The 23,390-nt window shown below is 37.8% G+C and overlaps 1 protein-coding gene across 2 annotated transcripts in view; it reads right to left on the reverse strand.

The window, feature by feature from the left end:
- NTRK2 (neurotrophic receptor tyrosine kinase 2) overlaps positions 1–23,390 on the reverse strand; it is a 399,796-nt gene that overhangs the window by 276,317 nt on the left and 100,089 nt on the right. For both annotated transcript variants that reach the window (XM_029203241.1, XM_029203242.1), the window contains 3 exons: positions 22,123–22,158; positions 18,998–19,098; positions 8,483–8,582 (listed from right to left, as the gene is read on the reverse strand). In XM_029203241.1, coding sequence (XP_029059074.1) covers positions 8,483–8,582; positions 18,998–19,098; positions 22,123–22,158 — 237 coding nt within the window. The remainder of the gene's footprint in view (positions 1–8,482; positions 8,583–18,997; positions 19,099–22,122; positions 22,159–23,390) is intronic.

The raw sequence follows: 23,390 nt of genomic DNA on the forward strand, positions 1-23,390 counted from the left end.
GGACTTACCGTATATCAAAAATTAAAGCCTATTTTTGTTAAATTATTTTAGCATTTGCAATCCCCCCTTGCAAAAAGGAAGCACATCAGAACAGAAGGCTCCATGAGCTCATGTTTCTAGACTTAAGCTGATGCTATTGAGGGAAGAGGGAGGGTCTCTCTTCCCCATCCCACCCCTGCCTGCTCTTTCTGCCCCTTCCCTACAAAAGTCTACATACCAAATCAATCAACAGATAAAACAGAGTCTTCATAAACCCCAAAACAATTCAAACAGATGAATTGTTCAAAGGACAATAAAGTTAAGAATTTGCAATTATTCGCACACAGTATCTTTAAGGTCTCAAAGGCTTAAAATAAGCATGTGATTCAGCAACTTTATATTCATAATACATACCCATAAAATATAACACATTAAAATTACAATTTTTTTCTATAAATTCAACTAATAAACCTTAAATATACACTGTATGCATTTGGGACATTTTTCTGCAATTCTGAATCAGTATAAATTCAGACAGGACTCTCCCCATACTCTTTTCCTTAGTGATATATTACTAAAACATAAATCTGAACAATAACTGCCTCAGAGAATTAGTTCAATGAGCCAGGCATGAAACTAAGCACTGATTTAATTCTTATAATCACTTAAGAGATGGGTATTATTGCATCTACCAGAGAGGAATCTACGATTTACAGAGTTTTAAATTTTGCCTAAAATTATAGTTAGCAGGTGGGAGACATGAGATTTGAACCCAAACTTGTCTGATTCGTAAGTCTCCAATATTACATTTCTATACACTCGTAGGTTTGAAGACTTAAGAGTTAACAACTTACAAACATGAAGGATGTGCAGTGTTCAAACAGGCTGTCTTCTGAATTACCACGTGACAGTTCCACTGATTTAGAGCTAAATTTATTCCCCGAGTCATTCAGTATTCTTGCCCAAAATAAAGTAGGATAAAGTCAGAGCATATGTTACAATTTAAGCCAAGTTATTATCTGTCTTCTTCACAAATTCTGAAAAGCTGGTCCACCAAAATCAGATGCTAGGAATGAGGAGGAAGAAATCCAAAATAGGGAGGGAAGAATGTAAAATTAGGATGCACAGAGATGTGGAAAGACAAAATGGCAGGGAAAAAATGAAAGGTAAAAAAAGAGAAATGGAGGGTGAAAAAGAAGAAGAAAAGTAGCAGACTTTACAGTTTGGGAAGTCTTTTTTAAAGTGCGTGATGATCTGTGTAAGGAGGTCAAAGTGAGTTCACCACAGGATTTATGGAGGACCAAAGAGGGGGTAGCAAGTTCTGACTTTTAAGTACAAAATCTAATTTCTTAAGGGACCCTTTACCTTTTCGTGAAACTAGTAGCGTGGCAAGTCCCTAAACAATACAGCTGCACTTTCTACATTACAGGCAAACCTGGGTTCTCCCATGAATCACACTGGGCTTATGGGATACCCACGTAAGAGAGGGAATTTTAAAAGTTCGAGGTCAGTGTACTCCGAAAGCTAATGGGAAAAACGCTGCTGCTTCTGCTTCCTGTTTTGCCTGATCGAGCCAGTTCCTGAAAGTTCTGGGCCCATTTTCAATATGCTGCAAAGAATATGCACGTTCTGCCCTCACATAGGCATAACCCAAATGGTGACCCTACACGAAGAGACTTCAGAAAGTAGATCTTCACCTCACGAATATAAGGGTAAAGGTTTATATAACATCTCCAAAGGACAAGAAAAGCACACTTGGGTTAACTCTTCTTTTGATTAATTTCCACTTTGTCAAATTACTCAATAAACTCTTTCAACTGAATGTCTTTTACGAAATTTCCAAGGACTTGATTGTTATTGACAAATTTTGTTCTCTATTAAGAGAATGCTAAAATATACTGAAGCCGGGAAGGGCAGTTAAAAAAAAAAAAACAACAAACCCTATATTCTCTGATACTCTTTTGCAAGAATAAAATAAGAGAACAAACAAAGCCTATTACTTACTTTAAAAAAAAAGTTAATCACTAAACTCTTCAAAATTTCTTTTTATTAATGACTTTCTGATTCCAGAAAGTTAAAATAGTACTGTTGGTCTCTCTGAAAATGTCAGGCAAATATCTTTATTACATATATATCTGAAAGAGAGAGTATTTCACATCAAGTTAAAAATAAAAAAGAATTTCAAAGAGATTAAAGAGCATGTAAAAAAAAACACAAACAAAGTAAAACTAGTGAAAAAAATATTAAAATGTATGTTTACAACCTCAGGGATGGGAAGACTTCCTCAGCAAAATGCAAAACTTAGACAGAAAAGATGGACAGGTTTCCTTCTATAAAAAAAGTAAATCTTCCTGTTTGCCGAAAGACACTATTTTAAAAAGTCAAAAGATTAGAAGAAAATATGAGCAATGTATATAACCAATAAAAGATTAGTACATATAATTTATAAGGTAAGTCAACAAATAAAAATAAACATTTCTTTCTATTCTTCACATGACAAAAATGTTTAACCTTATTAGTAATCAGAATAACACTGTAAGTGAATTGGCAAAACTAAAAAAGTCTGATAATATCTGATATGGGTGAAAGCATAAACAAAACGATGCCCTCATCTACTGTTGGTGGGAGTGTAAATTGATAAAGCATTCCTGCAAGGTAATCTATCAACATTTAAAATCAACATTTAAAATATACAAACCTTTTCTCTCAGCAATCCATTTCCAAATGTCTGTCTTTATAAGTAAGGTATTATTTTTATTTACTAAATGCCAGTAACTTTCCAAAGTGCTTCACATACATGAACTCCGTTTATCTTATAACAAGCTTCTGAGGTGGGTACAGTTATTGCCCCATTACAGATGGAAATACTGGGGCAAGAGAGGATGAGAAATTTGCTCAAAGTCACATACTTGTAATGGGCGGAGCCAGGATTCAGACCGAGGTAGCCTGACACCAGAGTACTCAGAAATATTATGGAATAGAATTCGGAAAAGAATTGATTCAGAAAGATCTACAAGGCAAACAGTTACCTTTAAAAAGATGCAGAACAAGATGGGTATTATAATGTCTTTATGCAAACAAAAATGAATATATTTGATTATCTACATAATGAATGAAGCTATATATCTTATTATTGACATAATATATGCACTGGGGATGGTTAAAGAAGGTTATCCCTAGGAGTGGAAATGGTAGTGGGAAAGGAAGATGAAGAGGAACTTCCCCTTTTAGCTCTATGTATTTCTAAAGTGCTTGAAATTTTGAAAAATGAGAACGCATTCATATGTTACTGTTATAATACTTAAATGTTATTTGTCTTTTTAAAAAAATGGTTGGGGGGAAAGGATCATATGGAAAACAGTCTGTCCTTACAGAAGTTTCTATAACTGTGTTTCTGGCTTTCAGTCACATTTTTCCCTCTTTTAAAAGTTGATCCAAATATCTGCTAAAGTCAACCTCCTAAATTTTCCAGAAGTATTTTCAGCTCATATAAAAGGCTTTAACCTTCAACCTCTTTAGCTTTGGTCTCACTATGTTTATGACTATTTTTGAAGAACCAAATTTTTGGTTGCTGTTGAAAGACATTTAGAAGATCATTTATATAAGAGGAGAAACTTAAACTGGGGACATTGAATCTGGAGTTAAAACCTGGCTCTGTGTTCTCAGGCAGTGTAGTTTTTGGTCAATTATGAGTTGGAAATGCCTACTGCTCAATTAGCAGGAATGAAGACATATGAGCGGTTTATGTCAAGGACAGGAGGCTGCAGAGGAAATCTGCAGGCCATCAAACCTGAATAAGAGAAAAGGCTTCCTATTCCAGTTCCTCCTGCGGGACCTCTTCAGGTCACTTTTATATTTACTCCAGAAGGACAAAGGATGCATCGGTACTTAGAGAATAAATATCGTATGTGGACTTCCATCAGGAAACGCAAGTAACAGAAAGCTGATGGTCACAGCTATTCTTCACCAGTGTGATGACTGCCAATCCCCCTCCGCCCTTTTGATTCCCTTATTTTTTTTTTCCCAACCCTGTTCATTATCAATGCCATCAGGCGGGGCTCCCAATGTGGATCACTCTCAGAAGACTTGGCAGCCCCTGTGCCCCTAGATGCTTCCATTTCCTCTTTATGTGCACTTCTACATTTTCAACGAAGAAAGGGAGCCAGGAAGCAATGTGAGAACTAAACATAAGACTTGGTTACAACAAAAATGAGAGCATTCAAAGGCTTGATTGCCTGTTCCTTTGGCAATAGAGCTGCTCTGGAAAGGTCCTTGAGCCCTACTTCAGTGAAAATTAAAATAAATCACAGGCATTCTTCAAAGAAAAGGGATAAAATTATACATTTACCTACAGGGTATCGATACAGGCATAGATTTAGATAGATGTGTTATATAGTTCATGCACCCATACTAAACACGCATATGAATAATCCCTATACAGATGGCCAAACGCTAACAGAGGAGCTTTATTCAGGACTCTGCAATTATGATAACTAGATATTCAACCAAAAGCCAAAAGGATGGTGTTAAGGCACAGAAATGAGCATGGAGAAATGGAATAGGATAAATTCTACCTCTTGACATCTTTACTGAAACAGGGCTGGTAGTCTATTGGACACTTGCAACAAGAGGCTTAAAACATATCAAACGATAATGAAACATAATTTCTAGGTTAACACCAAGATGAGAGCCACCATCTGGCACTTCTGCCAGCCTCAAAGCTGGACAAAGACACATATTACGAGGCCACACATTTGGAGGGAGAGAGGCAGAAACTGAAGAGGCTCATGTGCAAAATGGAAAGTCAAAATGAATCCTCCAAACTTCAACAACAGTAACAGTTTAAAACAGTGTGTGAAAACCCACATATCCTAAGACAAAACCTGGACAAAATGACCTCCTGTCTATGACCATTACTTATCTGGAATAATTTCTTTTAAGTTTAGAAGCTTAGAAAAGCTCCAATATCTCTCTTTAACCATTCATATACAAGCTGTTTTCCAATTAACAACCTAAAGTGGATGGAGTTGAAAACTCTCTGTGATCATTCATTCCATCAATTAATATTTATCAACTGCCAACTTTGGCCTTGGCACTGGGTAAGTAATGATGAACAAGACCAATATGAACTCTGGAGCTCACAGTCTGGCCTCTGTGTTCTAGATTGCACCATCAGGATTTGGTTATAGTGAACTGACAGAACAGATGAAAAAAAATCCTATGAAGCTTACAGTCACATAGACCCATCTCCAAAGAACACAGCACAGCTCACTGCTGTATTCTAAGATCTAGGTTTAACTCCCTGATTTGGAATTTAGGGATCACCTTCCCATGGAAAGCAATGCCATCAATGATGTTTGGATTCTAGGGTTGATCCATAAATCTTGAGTTGCCCTGCATGCAGCTGCAGTGTGATTTTAAGAGATTTCTGGTTTGTGTTACCCTGGGAATCAGTTGAATCAATAGTATTAAACCGTAATCTATAATCCCAACGCTGCTACCATGGATTGAAACAGTGGAGGCTGAAGTGCGCAATGCTGGGGATGCAAAAAGCTGGAAACACCTATGAGTGGGCTGGCTGCCGTCCTTCAGTCTCAGTCTGTCCCCAGGACAAGGGAATATGCATGGCGGTAGAATCTCCCCAAAGGTGCTTAGGAGGGCAAGAATTAATTTGGGATAGCTCATTTGCACGTCAGCCATTGGCCTCTTACACAGAACCAAGGCACTTGTTCTGGCCAAGGATATGCATATTTCATACCATTATTATTCAGAAATCACAAGTGACATGTTTTCTGGCTATTTCAGGAAGTATAATAGTGTTTTTACACATTCTCCCCTTTTAAAAATGTATGTTTTTTCAACAGCTCTAATAGCATTTAAAGTACATTAAGTTACATTAATTTGCTGATTGAAGTATAGTTGATTGAAGAATAGTTGATGTTTCAAGTGTACAGCAAAGTGATTCCGTTTTACATCTATATATGTATATATATGTGTGTGTGTGTGTATATATATATATATATATATACACGCACACCAGAATATATATATATCTTTTTCAGATTCTTTTCCATTATAGGTTATTACAAGATACTGAATATAGTCCCCTATGCTATACAAGAGGTCCTTTTAACTTACATTAATTGTTAAACACCACTTTTTAGGCAGTTTCATTGCATGAGCCTCGTCTTCTCTTCTAGATCCCCTAAATTACAGCTCAGCATTTGACCAATAAAACAAGAACCTCAACTCAGGCCCATTTTGTCCAAACCACGGCACAGTTAGATGTGTAGCTAAAAATAGAGGAAAAAAGCTATTCTAAACAAGAACCTGAGTCTCTGAGACAAAATTTAAAAAATAATTTTATTTATGTCTAAAAATAAGGGAGTAAAACATATGCTCTAGTAGTTACTGCCTGAAGAAAGTCATTTACTGGATCTGTGACAAGGTTAAGTAAAATCTTTCTTACCAATCATTAACGGTACCCTTAGGTTATACCCGGAAAATATAGGTGCTTCATCAGTGGTCACCCCAAATTATCTAAATAAAATACTTTGTCAGCCTTAGTGACAGAGTCACTATATGAAATACAATCTTCTCTGAAACAAAACGTCTGCATTTTATTCTCCTCCATCACTGCACTACAGAGAGTGAGTTCACATTTACAGATCATTCTTCTGTTGTTTTCTTAACACAAAGTGGGGGTGGGGAGTGACTCCCAAATATTGCTCCTAGGGTTCCCAAAGCCTTTCTGAGATCCCAGTAGGACCTGAACATACCCTTTCTCTGAAGAGCCCACAAGATGAAAGTTTCCAAGTCAACCCTCAAGACAGGAAAGTGACAGAGCTAGAATCTGGCTGTGTCCAGTAAACACTCTGCTTGGGGACATCCACCCCAACTGCCTCTAAGGAAAGAAAGCATCTGATCAGGATGAAGAGAACAAAATCCCATGGGAGGCGGCTAACACATAGAGAGGAGAAGCCTAGGCCAGACCTGGGCGCCAGCCGAACACGGGGACCCAGAAAGGTCTTTGAAGCCATGGGTGGGTTTGGTTTGAAATGCCTCTCCCACATCTTGTCATGCTTGGAAAGAGACCTGGGAACCCATGTTTATCCCACAGAAAGGTGATTCTCTGAGAATGCTTGGGAAAAAGCAGCATCCCTTGGAAACCATCAGAAATGCCCATTTCCAGGCCCACCGCAGACCTATTAAATCAGAAACTCTCAGGGTAGCCCAGAAATCTGTGTTTTCACAAGCTCTCCATGAGTTTCTGAGGCAAAGTCAAGTTTGCAAACCACCACCATAGCATTAATTAAAATCACTGTAGTACAGTCCCTCTCCCAAGCCTTATTCATAATTGGAGAATGAGAGGTCTTTCCTCCTTCAAAAGAAATGTCAAGGATCAACAGGCCAAATAGGGAGTCAGGAGAAGGTTTAGGTGTTTTTTTAAGGCTGAATTTACCATGGCTCCTCCTCATTCATTTCAGGTTTGGGAATCTTGGTCATGGGCACCAGCAAAGGCAGAGGAAAAAGCATCAGAAATGGATCTGATTCACCCCAGAGCCCAGTGTACATTGGACAATTTATTGCTACTTAAAGATCACTTTCAAGTAAGCAAGTGACATTAATGGTAATTGTAATGAACCGTACAGATCAAGAAAGCCCACCTGACTGTCTCCCCAACACAATTAAGAAAGACACCACTAAACCTTCCTCACAGATTTCCCAAGCGAGTGGCTACTTATAAGAGACCATGCAGAATTTAACGATAACATATGAGTCAATACATACGCTTAAATTTCAGAGCAAATGTTTTTTAATCACTGAAACTCTTGGCTACTTGTATCACAAGAACATTTAAATACGTTTCCCCCGTCCCCCAAAATGAATTTTCAATCCTCTAAAAGAGACCAATGGTCTACTGAGAGGCAACAGAGATCCTAATTTTTAATCGAGCACTATGAACTTTTCCACTAAAATAAAAAGCCACTCATTCACAAAGCATCAATGTACCTCCAATGGCTGTTCTTATTTTGCTTCCCAACACTTTAAATTTCAAAAGATGAGAATCTGAAAAAGCAGCAGCAACACAAAAAGCACACCATGGAAATTCTAGAAGTCAAATGTACAACAGAAAGGACCTTTCTACACAAAATACATGTGTCCATAACTAGCCTACTGCCACCCAGCCTGGCCTGCCTTTCTGAAACAAAAGTAAAACTCGGGTACTATTTTTTTATATCATTATTAGGCACTTGAAACTCAAGAAACCAGTTCTGTGTCTTCTGGGATAACTGTCCTCATTGGAAAATGAGTAGTGCTGAATAATCAACATGATTTTGCTCTGTCTTGATTTGTAGTATCATAGCCTTGTTCCTATTTTTTCAGCCTTCACCCCTAGTCATCGTAAATCTAGCTGCTTCCTTCTTTAGTGGTAATTAGCATTAGTCAGAAGCCAAAAATGATTCCACATAAGAAGTAAAATAAACACAACCCTTCTTACCTTTCATGCCAAACTTGGAGTGTCTTGCCAACTTCAGCAGAAACAGCATTACCAGCAGACAAAATCCTACTACAGATGCAATTACCACCACAGCATAGACCTAGAGAAAGGAAGGGAGGGCAGTTATGATCTTGATAATTAGTTTCTTATACCCAGGTGGTGCTGATTTTGATGGAGATGGTTAATATTTATTGAATACTTACTACCTGCTTTTCTAAGAGCTTTATGGATATCAATTAATCTTTAACAACCCTAGGAAGATTTATGCAGGTCCTATTATTATCCCTATCTCTACAAATGAGAAAAGGTAAGTTAAAGCTTATAAAAATGGGGACCCAACTGATATTATACAGATTAACATATACTAATACATCCTATATTATTATATAATGTATAGATAATAGATATTTTATCTCTCCCCATCCATCTATCTACCTATGTACCTACCTACCTATCTGGAGAGAGAAGTGAGAGAGAGAGAGTATATAAAACATGAATGACAAAATACTAATAATTTTTGAAGCTGCTGAAAGATACAATGGGGTTCATTCATGATTTTCTCTACCACTGTACATGTTTGAAAACTGTCCATGATAAAAAAAATTTTTTTAAGTTGACTACTGTTGCTCTTAGAAGTCAGGGTGCCCTAGAGCAGTGAGTAGGTCTGCAAGGGAGCAGGAAGGCACTTGTGGGTGAGCACAGCCTGTGAAAGCTCATGAGGCTGTAGACTTATGACATGTGAACTTTTCTGTATGTATGAGAAAGATCAATACAAAGTTGTTTTTTTAACTTAAAGGTGTAGCTGCAAGTTGTGAATCATACAAGTAGAGAGAGTAGATGCAGATCTTTGTGAATCCTGTCACAGCCCCAAGCTGGGGATCACAGAGGCACAAGTGCATAATGCTAAGTACACACTAACAATTTAGAAACAGAGATCGACACAGGACTATGCATCATCTTCCATTTTTGCTGTTTACCCCAAAGTCCCGCTTCCAAAATAAATTTGTTTCTATAAACCAGGAGTTGGCAAACTTTTCCTGTAAAGGGTCATATATTAAATATTTTAGGCTCTGGGGGCCTACAGTCTGTGTTGCAACTAGACAACTCCCCTGCTGTAGTGTGAAAACAGCCACAGACAATATTGCAAACAAATGGGCGTGTCTGTGTTCCAATAAAACTTTATTTACCACAACAGATGGATAGCTGGATTTGGATATAGTTTGCCTAAACTGTCCTAGATGTCCATACTGACTTAAATGTCTAAGTTTCATTTAATCCACATAACAGTCCATATGACATATTATTATTGTCCCCATCTGTGGTAATCATTAGTGCTGTTTCCCAAACATTTCTGCTTTCCCCTATGTTTCTCTTTGTAGGATTCACTTCCTGGCTTCCTTGTGGTGAGATGGGTTCAGGTGACTAGTTCTGGCCAATGAGTTGAGACTTGTATCACTGCCAGGAGGAGGATTTCACTGCTTACTGCAAGATCTTAGACTAAAGCAGTGGTTCTCAACCAAGGATAATGTTGCACCCAGGGGACATTTGGCAATTTGGAGTTGTCACAACTGGGAGAAAGGTGCTACTAGCATCTAGTGGGTCAAGGCCAGGGATGCTGCTAAAGATCCTGCAGTGCCCAGGAGAGCCCCCCACAAAAAAAATTATTCATCAGTAATAGTAGTGTTAACAGTGCAAGGGTAGTGCTCTCTTTCTCTGTGCCATAATAAATGCTAACTTTTCAAAAGGCGGCTGCCTTGTCAGCCTCATCTTGGAATGAGGATGATGCTGATAGAGCTCCCAGCCAATACGTGTAATGAAACAATAAATAAACGTTTGTTGTTTTAAGCCACTGACATTTGGGGGTTTTTGTTACTGCAGCATAGCTTATCCTGACTGATACACCCAGCTCATAGTGAGAGACAGTGTCAAGTGAGATTAAGAATATGGATTGTTCCTGAGTTTGAAATTTAGATTTGCCACTTACTAACTACATGGTTTCCAAATTACTTAACCTCTCAGCATCTCATAAACCTCATGTATAAAATAGAAAATATAATAACACTACCTTGCAGGTTGTTATAAATCCTCAATTAGTCAATGCAGATAATGGGCTTGACATAGTGCTTACTGTAATAAGTAATTAATTATGTTGGCTATGATGATGATGATAAAACTGAGATTTATAAAATAAATAAATAAATAAGCAGCCCAAGATCATACCTCTCAAACTTGGGATTGGAATCAAAGTCTGCCCAAGTATAAAACCTGTGATTTATGTGTGATTTACCCAGTACATTGCCTTCTCCAAAGCATGTGGCTGAGAGCGAAGGCAGAATAATAAAAACATATGGCTAATCCCTCCACAGCACCTTCAGATGGGGTCAGATGGGGACAGCATTAAATAAGCTACAAAGCACAGAAAAGAGCACATGCCAAACAGTTGGCTAGGATGGAGCAAAGGCGTAATCATTCTCTCCTCTGGTGCTTCAGCTGTGAGTGGCTGTCCCACAGAACGCTTCTGCAGATGTCTGAGTACAAACTTAACTCTGTCTCTGTGGCCTATATATAAATAGAGTGGTAGTGATTCCTAAAAGGCTAGTTATAAATCAACTTGTTCTAACCAAGATCATTTCCCTCCAACTTACCTACTGATTTCGGATGTTTCTTTCTCAATCTTTATTTCTAACTAACATTTGCAAGGGAAAGAGATCATAATATTTTAGCTATAAGTTTCTCTACCCTATTATTAAATTCCAAAATCCTACAGATGAAAGAAGAATTCATTAATAAATGAGTTCAAACACTATTTTATAGATAAGGAACCTGGGACAGAGAGACATTTGGAGGACTTGCCCTGAGTCCCAGGATCACTCTGCAGAACCACAGTCTTACCCACTTTGGAAAGTACTCAACTGGCATTCAAGAGACCTATGTCCTAATGAACCCAGGATACCTTGCCTTTACCAGCTGTGAGACCTCACAGGTGCTTCACTTCTCCCAGCCTCTGTTTCCTCGCTTGTACGTGGGGATAATAATACCTGCCCTGCATTATCTACTTCATTAAAGAATATTTAAGTCATCTTAGAAAATGGAAAGGTGTTCTTCTCCAGAAACGCAGCTGATGATCTGCTAACAAATATTTAAACCTATTGAAGCAGTTCTAAATGTAAAGAATCCTTTAATAAACAAAAACTCCTGTGACAATGAGAAGAATCATTTCCTCAAAAACAAGTTATTTGATAAATACAGAGTTTCATGTACTCTGTGCATGTGTGCTGGGGTGGGGGTGGTCTTCACATGGGAGAAAAGCAGGAGTGAGTTTGTTTGTTTGTTTGGTTGGTTGGTTAGTTGGTTTTTATCTGAGGCTACCTCTCAGCACAGAACAAAGAACTGCTCTCCTCTGAAAATCCAGCAGGGTTCATGAGGAGCATCTGCTAGACCAGAAAGGTGAATGCTTAAGGCTGTCTTGCAAATGCTCTGAAAACACCTTTGAATTTTGTATCAGCTCCCTGACTCTGAAACTCTTGCTAATCTAATGATCTTTCCTGTGATCAGGGACTGTTATGTATCAAATATTTGATCCACACATAATTTAAAAATTTTCTTTAAATTCTACAAAACATTGCCTTGTATCTCTCATGCAGATTTCTAAGAGCCACAGGTGAAGTCGAAACATACAGACTTTCAATGAAGATTATTTTCACTCATCTTGCCTTCCAAAGACACTACTATAGATAGTTCAAACATCAAGATATGCCAATTGGGGGCTTAAATTTATCATTTGGGTTCAAAAGAGAAAACTGAAGTTGGTATATAATTTTTAGTAATTGGAATACATACACATCTGTGGGCTTAACACATGTTCCTTGGATTCCTTACATATGCAAACAACGTTCTCAAACCAAGAAACATTAAGTGGTTTGGTATGAGAGTAAAAACTGAAATAAATGCATAAGGCAGGAATTAGAAAACATTCTTCAGTTGATTTAACACAACAGTTTTCCTTGTTATTTCAATGCAATGCATAAAGTCATCTGTGGAAATGTGTGTGTGTGTGTGTGTGTGTGTGTGTGTGTGGTGTGTGTCTCCAAATACTGGATGTGCATATTTTGAGTTGCAGTTAAGTTGTATCTATTTATGAGCCTCGTGGTCCCACTGCATGGCCCTGGTTTAAATATCCATCACATCTCTTTATCATTGCACCAGACACCTAAATCATCATCACCCCACTTCTAATCCCTCTCTTCTGCAACCCATTCTATAGCGTTCATCATTAGTCTAATCACCTCCTAGGTGCCAGGCACTATTCTAAGGACTAGGGATACAGCCATGAAAAACACTGAGTTGCCTATACTAAGAATCTTACTAAAGAATCAGGGAAGGGAAAAAGATATTGAACATGTAAACAAATAAATAATCAAGGTAATTACACACAATAATAACTGCTCAGAAGAAAATGAAACAGGGTAATGGCTGCTGCTGGTCACTCTAGCTAAAGCTATGTGATGACCATTGGGAAGTGCATACCTTCTAGAGGGAACGGCAAATGTGAAGGCTGTGAGACAAGAGTAAGCCTGGAACATGCAAGAGAGTATTTTAAAAAGATAGTTGGTAAACAGTGAAGAGAGTATGGAGATGAAGTCAGAGAGACAGACAAGGTCAAGATATGTAGGGCCCTGTTAACCACCATGAGGAGTTGGTTTCTGTAACAAAAGTTTTATTACAATGCATTGGGAAGACTCTGAGAATGATAACAAAAGAGTGATCACTCAAGGAAGAAGGCTCAAGGGTGGTGTAAGAAGATCCTAAACTCATCTCCTACCATGGACACAGCAAATCTTTCAACTAAATATGAAATAATTCCCTCAGAAAGGGACCTGAAAACTAGATGAACAAAGCCTCCACTTGTGCCATCACAAGTATAAAATGGGGGAATGGGGAGTAAAAAAGATAAAGCTTTGGAATGTGTTCAAATTTAAGTTGCTACCAACTTAAAATAGGCTACTACTTACATAGGATGTTATATGTGAACCTCATAGTAACCACAAGGGAAAAACTTATAGTAAATCCAGGAAAAAAATGATAAGGGAATCTAAACATAACACTAAAGAAAACCACCAAAACACAAGGTAAGAGAGAAAGAGAATAAGAAAGGAACAGAAAGGAACTACAAAGACAGCCATAAAACAACTACCAAAATGACAGCAATACATACTGGTCAATAATTACTTTAAATGTAAAAGGACTAAATTCACCAACTAAAAGAGCAACTGAACAGATAAAAAAGCATGGTCTATCTATATGTTGTGTCTAAGATACTCACTTCAGAAGAAAGAATACACAAAGACTGAAAATGAAGAGATTGAAAAAGATATTCCAGGCAAATGGAAAAAAAAGAAAGCTGGAATAACAGACAAAACAAACACAGTAATAAAAGACAAAGGGCATTACATAATGATAAAGGGGTCAATCCAGCAAGAAGATATAACATTTACAAATGTATATGCACCCAACACAGGAGCACCAAGATACACAGAGCAAATATTAATGTACTTAAAGGGAGAAATTGAGAGTAATGCAATAATAGTAGGGGACTTTAACACCCCACTTACACCAATGGATAGATTATCCAAACAGAAAATTAATAAGGAAACATCAGACTTTGACACATACCAGATGACCTTACTGGACATACAAAGAACATTCCACCCAAAAGCAGTAGATATACATTCTTCTCAAGTGCACATGGAAGATTCTCCAAGATAGATCACATGTTAGGTCACTAAACAAGTCTTAATAAATACAAGAGGATTAAAATCATATCAAGCATCTTCTCCACTGACAATTGTATGAAACTGGAAATCAATCACAAGAAAAAAATGGGGAAAACTACAAAAACGTGAAGATTAAGCAACATGCTACTAAACAACCAATGGGTCTTTGAAGAAATAAAAGGAGAAATTAAAAAAAAATACATAGCAACGAATAAAAACAGAAATACAACATACCAAAATCTTTGGAATGCAGCAAAAGTGGTTACAAGAGGGAAGTTCATAGCAATACAAGCCAACTTCAAGACACTAGAAAAATCCCAAATAAGCAGTCTAACTTTACACCTAAAGGAACTAGAAAAAGAATAACAAATGAAGCCCATTATTAGTACAAGGAAGGAAATAATAAAAATCAGAGCAGAAATAAATAAAGACTGAAAAGTAGAAAAGATCAATAAAACTAAGAGCTGGTTCTTTAAAAAAATAAACAAAATCAATAGAACTTTAGCTAGACTAATAAAAAAGAGAGAGGACTCATATATAAAATCAGAAATGAAAGAGGAGAAATAACAATGACACCATAGAAAAACAAAGGATCATAAGAGATTATCATAAACAATTATTTGCCAAAAAATTGGACAACCTAGAACAAATGGATAAACTCCTAGAAACACAATTTTCCAAGAATGAATTATGAAGAAAAAGAAAATCTGAATAGACAAATTATTAGTAAGGGAATTGAAACAGCAATCAAAATTCTCTCAACAAACAAAAGCCCAGGACAAAAGGGCTTCAATGGCAAATTCTACAAAACATTCCAAGAATATTTAAGACCTATCCTTCTCAAATTCTTCCAGAAAATTGAAGAGGAAGGAAGCCTTCCAAACACATTCTACAAAGCTAGCATTTTCCTGATACCAAAACCAGACAAGGACACCACAAAAAAAGAGAGAATTACCGGCCAATATTCCTGATGAACACAGATGCAAAAATCCTCAACGAATATTAGCAAAACATATCCAATAATGCATTAAAAGGATCATACACCACAATGAAATATAATTTATTCCAGGGGTTCAAGGATGGTTCAATATCTGCAAATCAATCAATGTGATACATAACATTAACAAAATGAAGGGTAAACAATCACATGATCATCTCAATAAATGAAGAAAAAAGCACCTAACAAAATTCAGCATCCACTTATGATAACAACTCAATGAAGTGGGTACAGAGGGAACATACTTCAACATAATAAAGGCCATATATGACAAACCCACAGCTAACATCATACTCAGTAGTGAAAAGCAGAAAGCTTTTCATCTAAGATCAGGATCAAGACAAGGATGCCCACTCTTGCCACTTTCATTCAACACAGGGTTGGAAGTCCTAGTCATAGAAATTAGGCAAGAAAAAGAAATAAAAGGCATCCAAATCAGAAAGGAGGAAGTAAAAACTGTCATGATTTTCAGATGACATGATAAAATGTACGGCATTTCTATACACTAATAATGATCTATCAGAAAGAGAAATTAAGAAAATAATCCCATTTACAATTGCACCAAAAGAATAAAATAACTAGGAATAAATTTAACCAAAAGTGAAAGACCAACACACGGAAAACTGTAAGACCCTGACGAAAGAAATTGAAAAAGACACAAATAAGTGGAAAGATATTCCATATTCAAGAACTGGAAGAATTAATATTGTTAAAATGTCCATAGTACCCAAAGTAATCTACAGATTCAGTGTAATCCCTATCAAAAATCCAATGGCATATCTCATAGACCTAGGACAAATAATCCTAAAATTTGAATAGTACCACTAAAGAACCCAAATAGCCAAAACTATCATGAGAAAGAAGAACAAAGCTGGAGGTATCTCACTCCCTGATTTCAAACTGTACTACAAAACTATAGTAATCAAAACAATATAGTACTGGCACAAAAACAGACACACAGATCAAGAGAACAGCAGTGAGAACCCAGAAATAAACCCATACGTATATGGACAATTAATTTACAACAAAGGAGCAAAGAACATACAATGGAAAAAGGATAGTCTCTTCAATAAATGGTGCAGGGAAAACTGGACAGCCACAAGCAAAAGAATGAAACTAGACCACTATCTCATGCCACACACAAAAATTAACTCAAAATGGATTAAAGATTTGAATGTAAGACCTGAAACCATAAAATTCTTAGAGGAAAACATAGGCAGTAACCTCATTGACATTAGTTTTAATGTTTTTGTGGATCTGAATCCAAAGGCAAGGGAAACAAAAGCAAAAATAAACAAATGGTACTACATCAAACTAAAAAGCTCTGCACAGTGAAGGAAACCATTATCAAAATAAAAATTCAACCTCCTGAGTGGAAGAAGATGTTTGCAAATCACATATCTGATAAGGGGTTAAGATCCAAAATATATAAAGAACTCATACAACTCAACAATAGAAAAACAAACAACCAGATTAAAAATGTACAGGAGATCTGAATAGACATTTTTCCAAAGACATACAGATGGCCAATAAGCACATGAAAAGATGTTCAACATCACTAACTATTAGGGAAATGCAAATCAGAACCGCAGTGAGATATCACCTCACACCTGTTTGTATGGCTATTATTGAAAAGCAAGAAATAACAAATGTTGTCAAGGATGCTGAGAAAAGGGAATCCTCATACACTGTTGGTGTGGCTGTAAATTAGTGCAGTCACTATGTAAAACAGTATGGAGATTCCTGAAAAACTTCAAAATAGAACTACCACATGACCCAGCTATTCCACTTCTGGCTATTTATACAAGAACACGAAAACACTAATTCAAAAGGATATATGCACCTGTATGTTCAATGCAGCACTATTTACAATAGCCAAGATGTGGTAACAACCTAAGTGTTCATCAATAGACAAATGGATAAAGAAGATGTGGTATATATACACAATGGAATATTACTCAGCCATTAAAAACAATGAAATCCTGCCATTTGTGACAACATGGATGGACCTTAAAGGTATTATGTTAACTGAAATAAGTCATACAGAGAAAGACAAATACCATATGATTTCACTCATTTGTAGAATCAAAAAAAAAACAAAAACAAGCAAACAAAGAAAACAAAATAGAAACAGACTCATAGATACAGAGATCAGATTAGTGGTTACCAGAAAGGAAGGGAGGTGGGGGTGGGCAAAATGGGTAAATGAGGTCAACTGTATGGTGACGGATACCAACTAGACTTCTGGGGATGATCACTTTTTAGTGTATTCAGATGTTGGATCACAAGATAGTACAGATGAAACTTATAAAATAAAAAACTTATTTAAAAAAGTCACAAGAGTGGGAGGGGGGACAGGGTAGGAGGCTGTGGCAGTCATCCAGGAACAAGCAATTGTGGCAAACTTTCTCGGCAAAGGGCCAGATGGTAAATATTTCCAGCATTGCAGGCCATACAGACTTTGCTGCAACTACTCCACATGCCCCTGTAGCGCAAAAGTAGCCACAGATGATATGTAAATAGGCATGACTGTATTCCAATAAAACTTTATGGACACTGAAATGTGAATTTCATAAAATTTTCATTTGTCACAAAATGTCACGCTTCTTTTGATTTTTTTTCAAACCACTTAAAAATGTAAAAACTATTCTTAGCCTGTAGACTGCCCCCAAACAGGCATAAGCCAGACTTGGCCCGAGGGCCATAGTTTGCCAGCCCCTGGGTTAGCCTGTGGCTGAGGCTGGGGAGGTGGGGAGATATGGATGGGTTGGTGGTTTACAAGGAGGCAGAACTCACGGGATGTTAGACTGGGCGCACAAGACAGGGAGGAAAAGAAAAGAATGGAGGAATCTGCTGGGTTTTGACCTGAGCAGCTGACAGACCAGCCCCGCCACACAGTCCTAGGGAGATGCAGCCCTGCTGCTCACTCACGCCCCCTTCAATGCTCCTCCCTGCGCCATAAAGCTAACTACCTGGCACTGTGGTTCAAGACCTCATGGCCCTGCCTCGGACCGCCCTCCCTCATACGCCTTACCTTCCAAGCAAGAATGCTTCCAGACTGCAGGCTCAGGCTCACACACCCAGAACGCCCTGCCCTTCGTTTCCGCTATGTCCAAATCCCAGGCATTCCGCACAGGCCATGGAAAAGGCCACCTGTCCCGCAAAGACTCCTCTGGCTCTCCCAGCAGGAAGGAACAGGGCGCCTGCCCCTCTCCTTCGCTCTCTCGCATTGCCTTGCTCAGCCTCTGTTTGTAATTTAGGTGCTAATATTCATGTCTCAGGTCTCTGACTTAATTTAAGTGTAAGCTCCAAAGGGACAGATATGTGTTTCATTCGTATGTTTAAATCCCCCCACGGCCTGTCCCTTCCAGAACCTACTGGATTCCTTACATTTGGTGGGCACTGAAATTTTTATTAAAATATTTAAGGAGACAGGTATGGAGACAGAAAGAACCCTACATGTCCCTGAATGAGAAAGCTGGTTTCTTGCTCTTCTAGCAATAATCTTTTAAAGGACAGATATTTAAAACAGGAATCACCAGCAATAGGTCAGAGGCTATATGGTACCTTTATCACTCTCTTAAACCTTTCCATTAGTTCCTCCACACTTCAACACTCTATTTATAGCTGAACAATAAAAATGTTTTGTTGAAAGACTCGCACTGAAGCAGCTCCATTCCTCCAACATTCAAGCATCCAAAATGCTCAGAGCCATTCTACGAAACACTTAAGTATCCCACTCACCGAGAGATGTTCCCGACCGGTTTTGTCAGCAACATCTGTGGAAGGGATTTCATTACTTCTGTTCGTGGTGTCCCCAATGTCATTTGCCGCAGTCCCGTAATCTTAAATTGGAGAAAGGGGGAAAAGAAGGAAGCATGAAGTTGTCATTAGGCTGCCAACAAACATGAGGCCACAGTACAACCCAGAATGAAGCAAGACAAATTACAAGATTCCAAACCACTGACAGCGTGGCTGGGGAGAAGCGTGACCAGACGTTGGGTTAAATCCATTGCAGTGTTAGGACTGTGCGATGCGAAAATTATATTCAGCCCAGATCTTTACATCATTGTTTTGTTTGGTCAAATTCCAAGCCAGGTCTAGGATTTTTCTTTGCACATAAGAATATATTCCTTTTTTGATAAAGTATTTAATGAAAATACAAAAAAGAATCGATCATGTAAGAGTCAGATTTACAGACCTGGAAGGGTCTTTGGAAATCGAGCCTAACCACAAGTTTTACAGCTGCAGAATGAGAGCTAAGGGATGTTAAATGACTAGTCTAAAGTCAACTGGCAAGAAGGCAACAGAGCCTAGACATGAACCAGGCTTGAAATCAGCAGCTCTGATTTCCGAGGCAGAAGCACTCAAGGTAGAATGTGGAACCGGCACCATTAGGGAACTTGGGTCCACATCTGAACTTTTTTGAAGAGTTCTGAATTGCCAATATATCAGTTTCAGAATTAATGTGTAGGGAACTTCACCAATACAACATTTAGAATTGTGAGGGTATGTTCTCAGTTCTCAAATGTAGTTGCTCTTCTGAATCAATTTTAGTCTACAGGGATCAGGATATAAGTAAATGATTTTTTTGTAGGCAAAGTTTTTATTAACATATTACATATAAAAGTCATAAAAAGTTTTTGGTAAGCTTATTGCAGAGCATGTTGTTTATAAATTTTTGTATTTTTATTCTAAATAGGTACGGTGCCTTCAATTTCCATCCTGAACAAACAAACTCATTAAGTCAGCCCTAGCTAATCTTCCCTTGGTAGAATTATCAAGCTGGCCTAAGGGCAACCAATTTAAATTATAATTTTACTAGCAGAGTGTTCCTTTGAATGTGAAAGAAAATTAACAGAAAAAGCATATATTTTCTATCTGTAGCTGTTTTATTTTTAACTGCAAAACTACATTCTCACCATTTTCATTTTGAATATATTAGAACTTATTAATATTTCAATCAAACAGTAGGAGATATCATTTATTTGCTTATTTTCCCTTTTCATATTATATCCAGCTACTCATGCAAAATTAAACCACTGAAGTATCTATAGTTTAATATCATGACATTGTAGCCCAAAGATCCAAAGTGTGACCTGAGACCAATGGAAAGATGACATTTTTAGAGTCTTAAAAGTTATTGGAAAGGAGTCCAAAACATAATTTTAAAACTGAAAATCACAATTCAAACATATTTCTCTGTGACACAATTTGACATACTTTCTTTAAGCCCTATCAGAACAAATAAAAATAAAAATACACAAATCACATGCACAAAATTATCCAAACCACAGCTTGGAGGAAAGATGGCTTAACATGCATAAAGCAGGTAAAGATAATGTAATTCCCTAGTTAAAATTAGCTCAAGTTAAATATACACACGTACAATAAACATAGAGAATTGTTTTATATTAAAATTATAAACTATATTTATAATATAAATATACACATTTGTCAAGGTCTGTATATAAAATTAAAGAATAGATTTTATAGAATAAATATATAAATGTATCTTTTTAATCAATGTAAGTTTTAATCAATCTTAAATTTCAAGCCAAGTCTTGAAATTTAGCCTGCCACTTCCCCAAACGGAAGCCTCCTGGTCATGAAGGTGGTTTGAAAACTGTTAAAGATGGATTTTCATACCTAGTAAAACAGCCCTGGGATTCAATTAAAATAGCAAAGTAAATATAAGATATTTGGTAAGCTAATATAGTGAATCTTTGGGTTTCTCCCTTTCCACATTCCTAGAAGAACCCCATTTTATTCAAGGGGATCAAGCACATCCTCTGAGGAAGCTGATCGAAACTCTAGGCGTGGGTCTAGCTAGTCAAGGGTAATCCAGCCCTCTTCTCAGTACTGGAGGCAAAAATGGACCATGACCCAAATGAGTCTTGAATCAGATACAGGAGGGCTTGGTGGAGGTCTCTGGGAAAGTTCTCTTTCTTCTGGAACACTTTCAAAAGCTCTTCCCTTTCTCTCATCAATGTTTCTCTCATCAATGTGAATGACTCATCTTAAAACCGTAAGAGAAACCAGCCTTCAGTGAAGCCAGTACAATGGGCAGGAGAGTGCAGAGAGAAAAAAAAAACTTGGATCCCTGATGACATGGTTGAGCTGCTGGTTTCACCAACCTTAAAACGTGCCCTGGGGCTTCCCTGGTGGCGCAGTGGTTGAGAATCCGCCTGCCAATGTAGGGGACACGGGTTCGAGCCCTGGTCTGAGAAGATCCCACACGCCGCGGAGCAACTAGGCCCGTGAGCCGCAGCTACTGGGCCTGCGCGTCTGGAGCCTGTGCTCCGCAGCAAGAGAGGCCGTGATAGTGAGAGGCCTGCGCACCTCGATGAAGAGTGGCCCCCGCTTGTCGCAACTAGAGAAAGCCCTCGCACAGAAACGAAGACCCGACACAGCCATAAATAAATAAATTTAATTAAAAAAAAAACAAACATGCCCTGCCTCTGAGGCTCCTGTGTGTGAGCCAGCCTTCCTCATTTTGTAAGAAACATAATTTTGAATTGGCTTTACTGTCACGGCCAGAAACTGATACACCTCCCTTTTCTTGGTAGTCATGGCTTTTAAACAGGTAATTAGTTCCCAATTATGGAAACAAAATGTCTGTTGCAGCGCAATGGATTTACTACTTCCAAGAACAAGCAGGAGAGAGAAAACATTATTTACAGGCATTGTAAATATCAAGGGAAAACAGCCATCAATACTGAATGATTTTTGAAATATTATTTTGGCCTATGTCATGCTTGAAGTATATATTTAACTGAGCTTAAAGTTAGTTCTTCTTTTAATTGTTTTATTTCATTTTAGACAAACATTTTGAAAAAAATACAAAATACAGACCACAGGATAGCTACCTTCATAAATTACATCAGGATAATTTGGGTTTGCACCTAAAAAGAAAACAAAACAAAGATATCTTGTTAAGTATGCATTTGAAGTTAAAAAATTACTAACTTATACTCACTAAAATCAGCTAAATATACATTGAAAGTTTTCTAATTGAATAGACTATTTTATAAGACAGGGGAATAAAATGTGAAATTCTAGGTTTGCTTCATGTTAACCTTGTTGCTCTGTCCAAGCCCACAACCTCCATCACTCTTCCAAAAAAGGAAAGAAAAGGATAAACAGAATTTACAAACCACTTTAGCAAGAATATATTCAACAATCAATGAATTATGACCATTTCCTTTTTTTAAAACTGTTTCTATTAAACACTTGGTCATTTTAATTGTAACTTTGGTATTTCTATTCCAGAAACAGATCACTTCTATACCACTTTTGTTATTCTCTGATGATTTGGGGGTTACTTTCAAACTATGTTGTGGCACGTCCATTTGTATTCACAAACACGTTATTAACCAGCCTAGATAATAATACCTATAGCACAATTTTGCTCTCCACTTGATCTTCAGGGACATTTCTATGACAGAATAAACCCTTTTTTTTTTTTTAACCCTAACACAACATAGAAAAACAAATGTACTTTCTCTACTGAGATTATAAATAAATGTTATATCACAGAGAAATTCAAGAGTATATCATTTAATTATTTTGGATGTGCCTTTAGTCTCCAAGATGGTCAGAATATTCATTTAAAAATATTCCTAAGAGAATTTGCAAAAAACGAAAAATTTTTTAACTTTTTAAAATCACTGTCAAAAAGAGCCGGTGAAGGCTTCCGGGAAGATGGCGGAAGAGTAAGACGCGGAGATCACCTTCCTCCCCACAGATACACCAGAAATACATCTACACGTGGAACAACTCCTACAGAACACCTACTGAATGCTGGCAAAAGACCTCAGACCTCCCAAAAGGCAAGAAACTCCCCACGTACCTGGGTAGGGCAAAAGAAAAAAGAATAAACACAGACAAAAGGATAGGGACGGGACCTGCACCAGTGGGAGGGAGCTGTGAAGGAGGAAAGTTTTCCACACACTAGGAAGCCCCTTCGTGGGCGGAGACTGCGGGTGCTGGAGGGGAAAAGCTTCGGAGCCGTGGAGGAGAGCACAGTAACAGGGGTGCGGAGGGCAAAACGGAGAGATTCCCGCACAGAGGATCAGGGCCGACCGGCACTCACCAGGCCGAGAGGCTTGTCGGCTCCCCCGCCGGGGCGGGCGGG

The sequence above is a fragment of the Monodon monoceros genome, unplaced genomic scaffold, assembly GCF_005190385.1.
Source record: "Monodon monoceros isolate NGI ecotype Baffin Bay Population unplaced genomic scaffold, NGI_Narwhal_1 Super_Scaffold_5, whole genome shotgun sequence".
In the NCBI taxonomy this organism is placed as follows: domain Eukaryota; kingdom Metazoa; phylum Chordata; class Mammalia; order Artiodactyla; family Monodontidae; genus Monodon; species Monodon monoceros.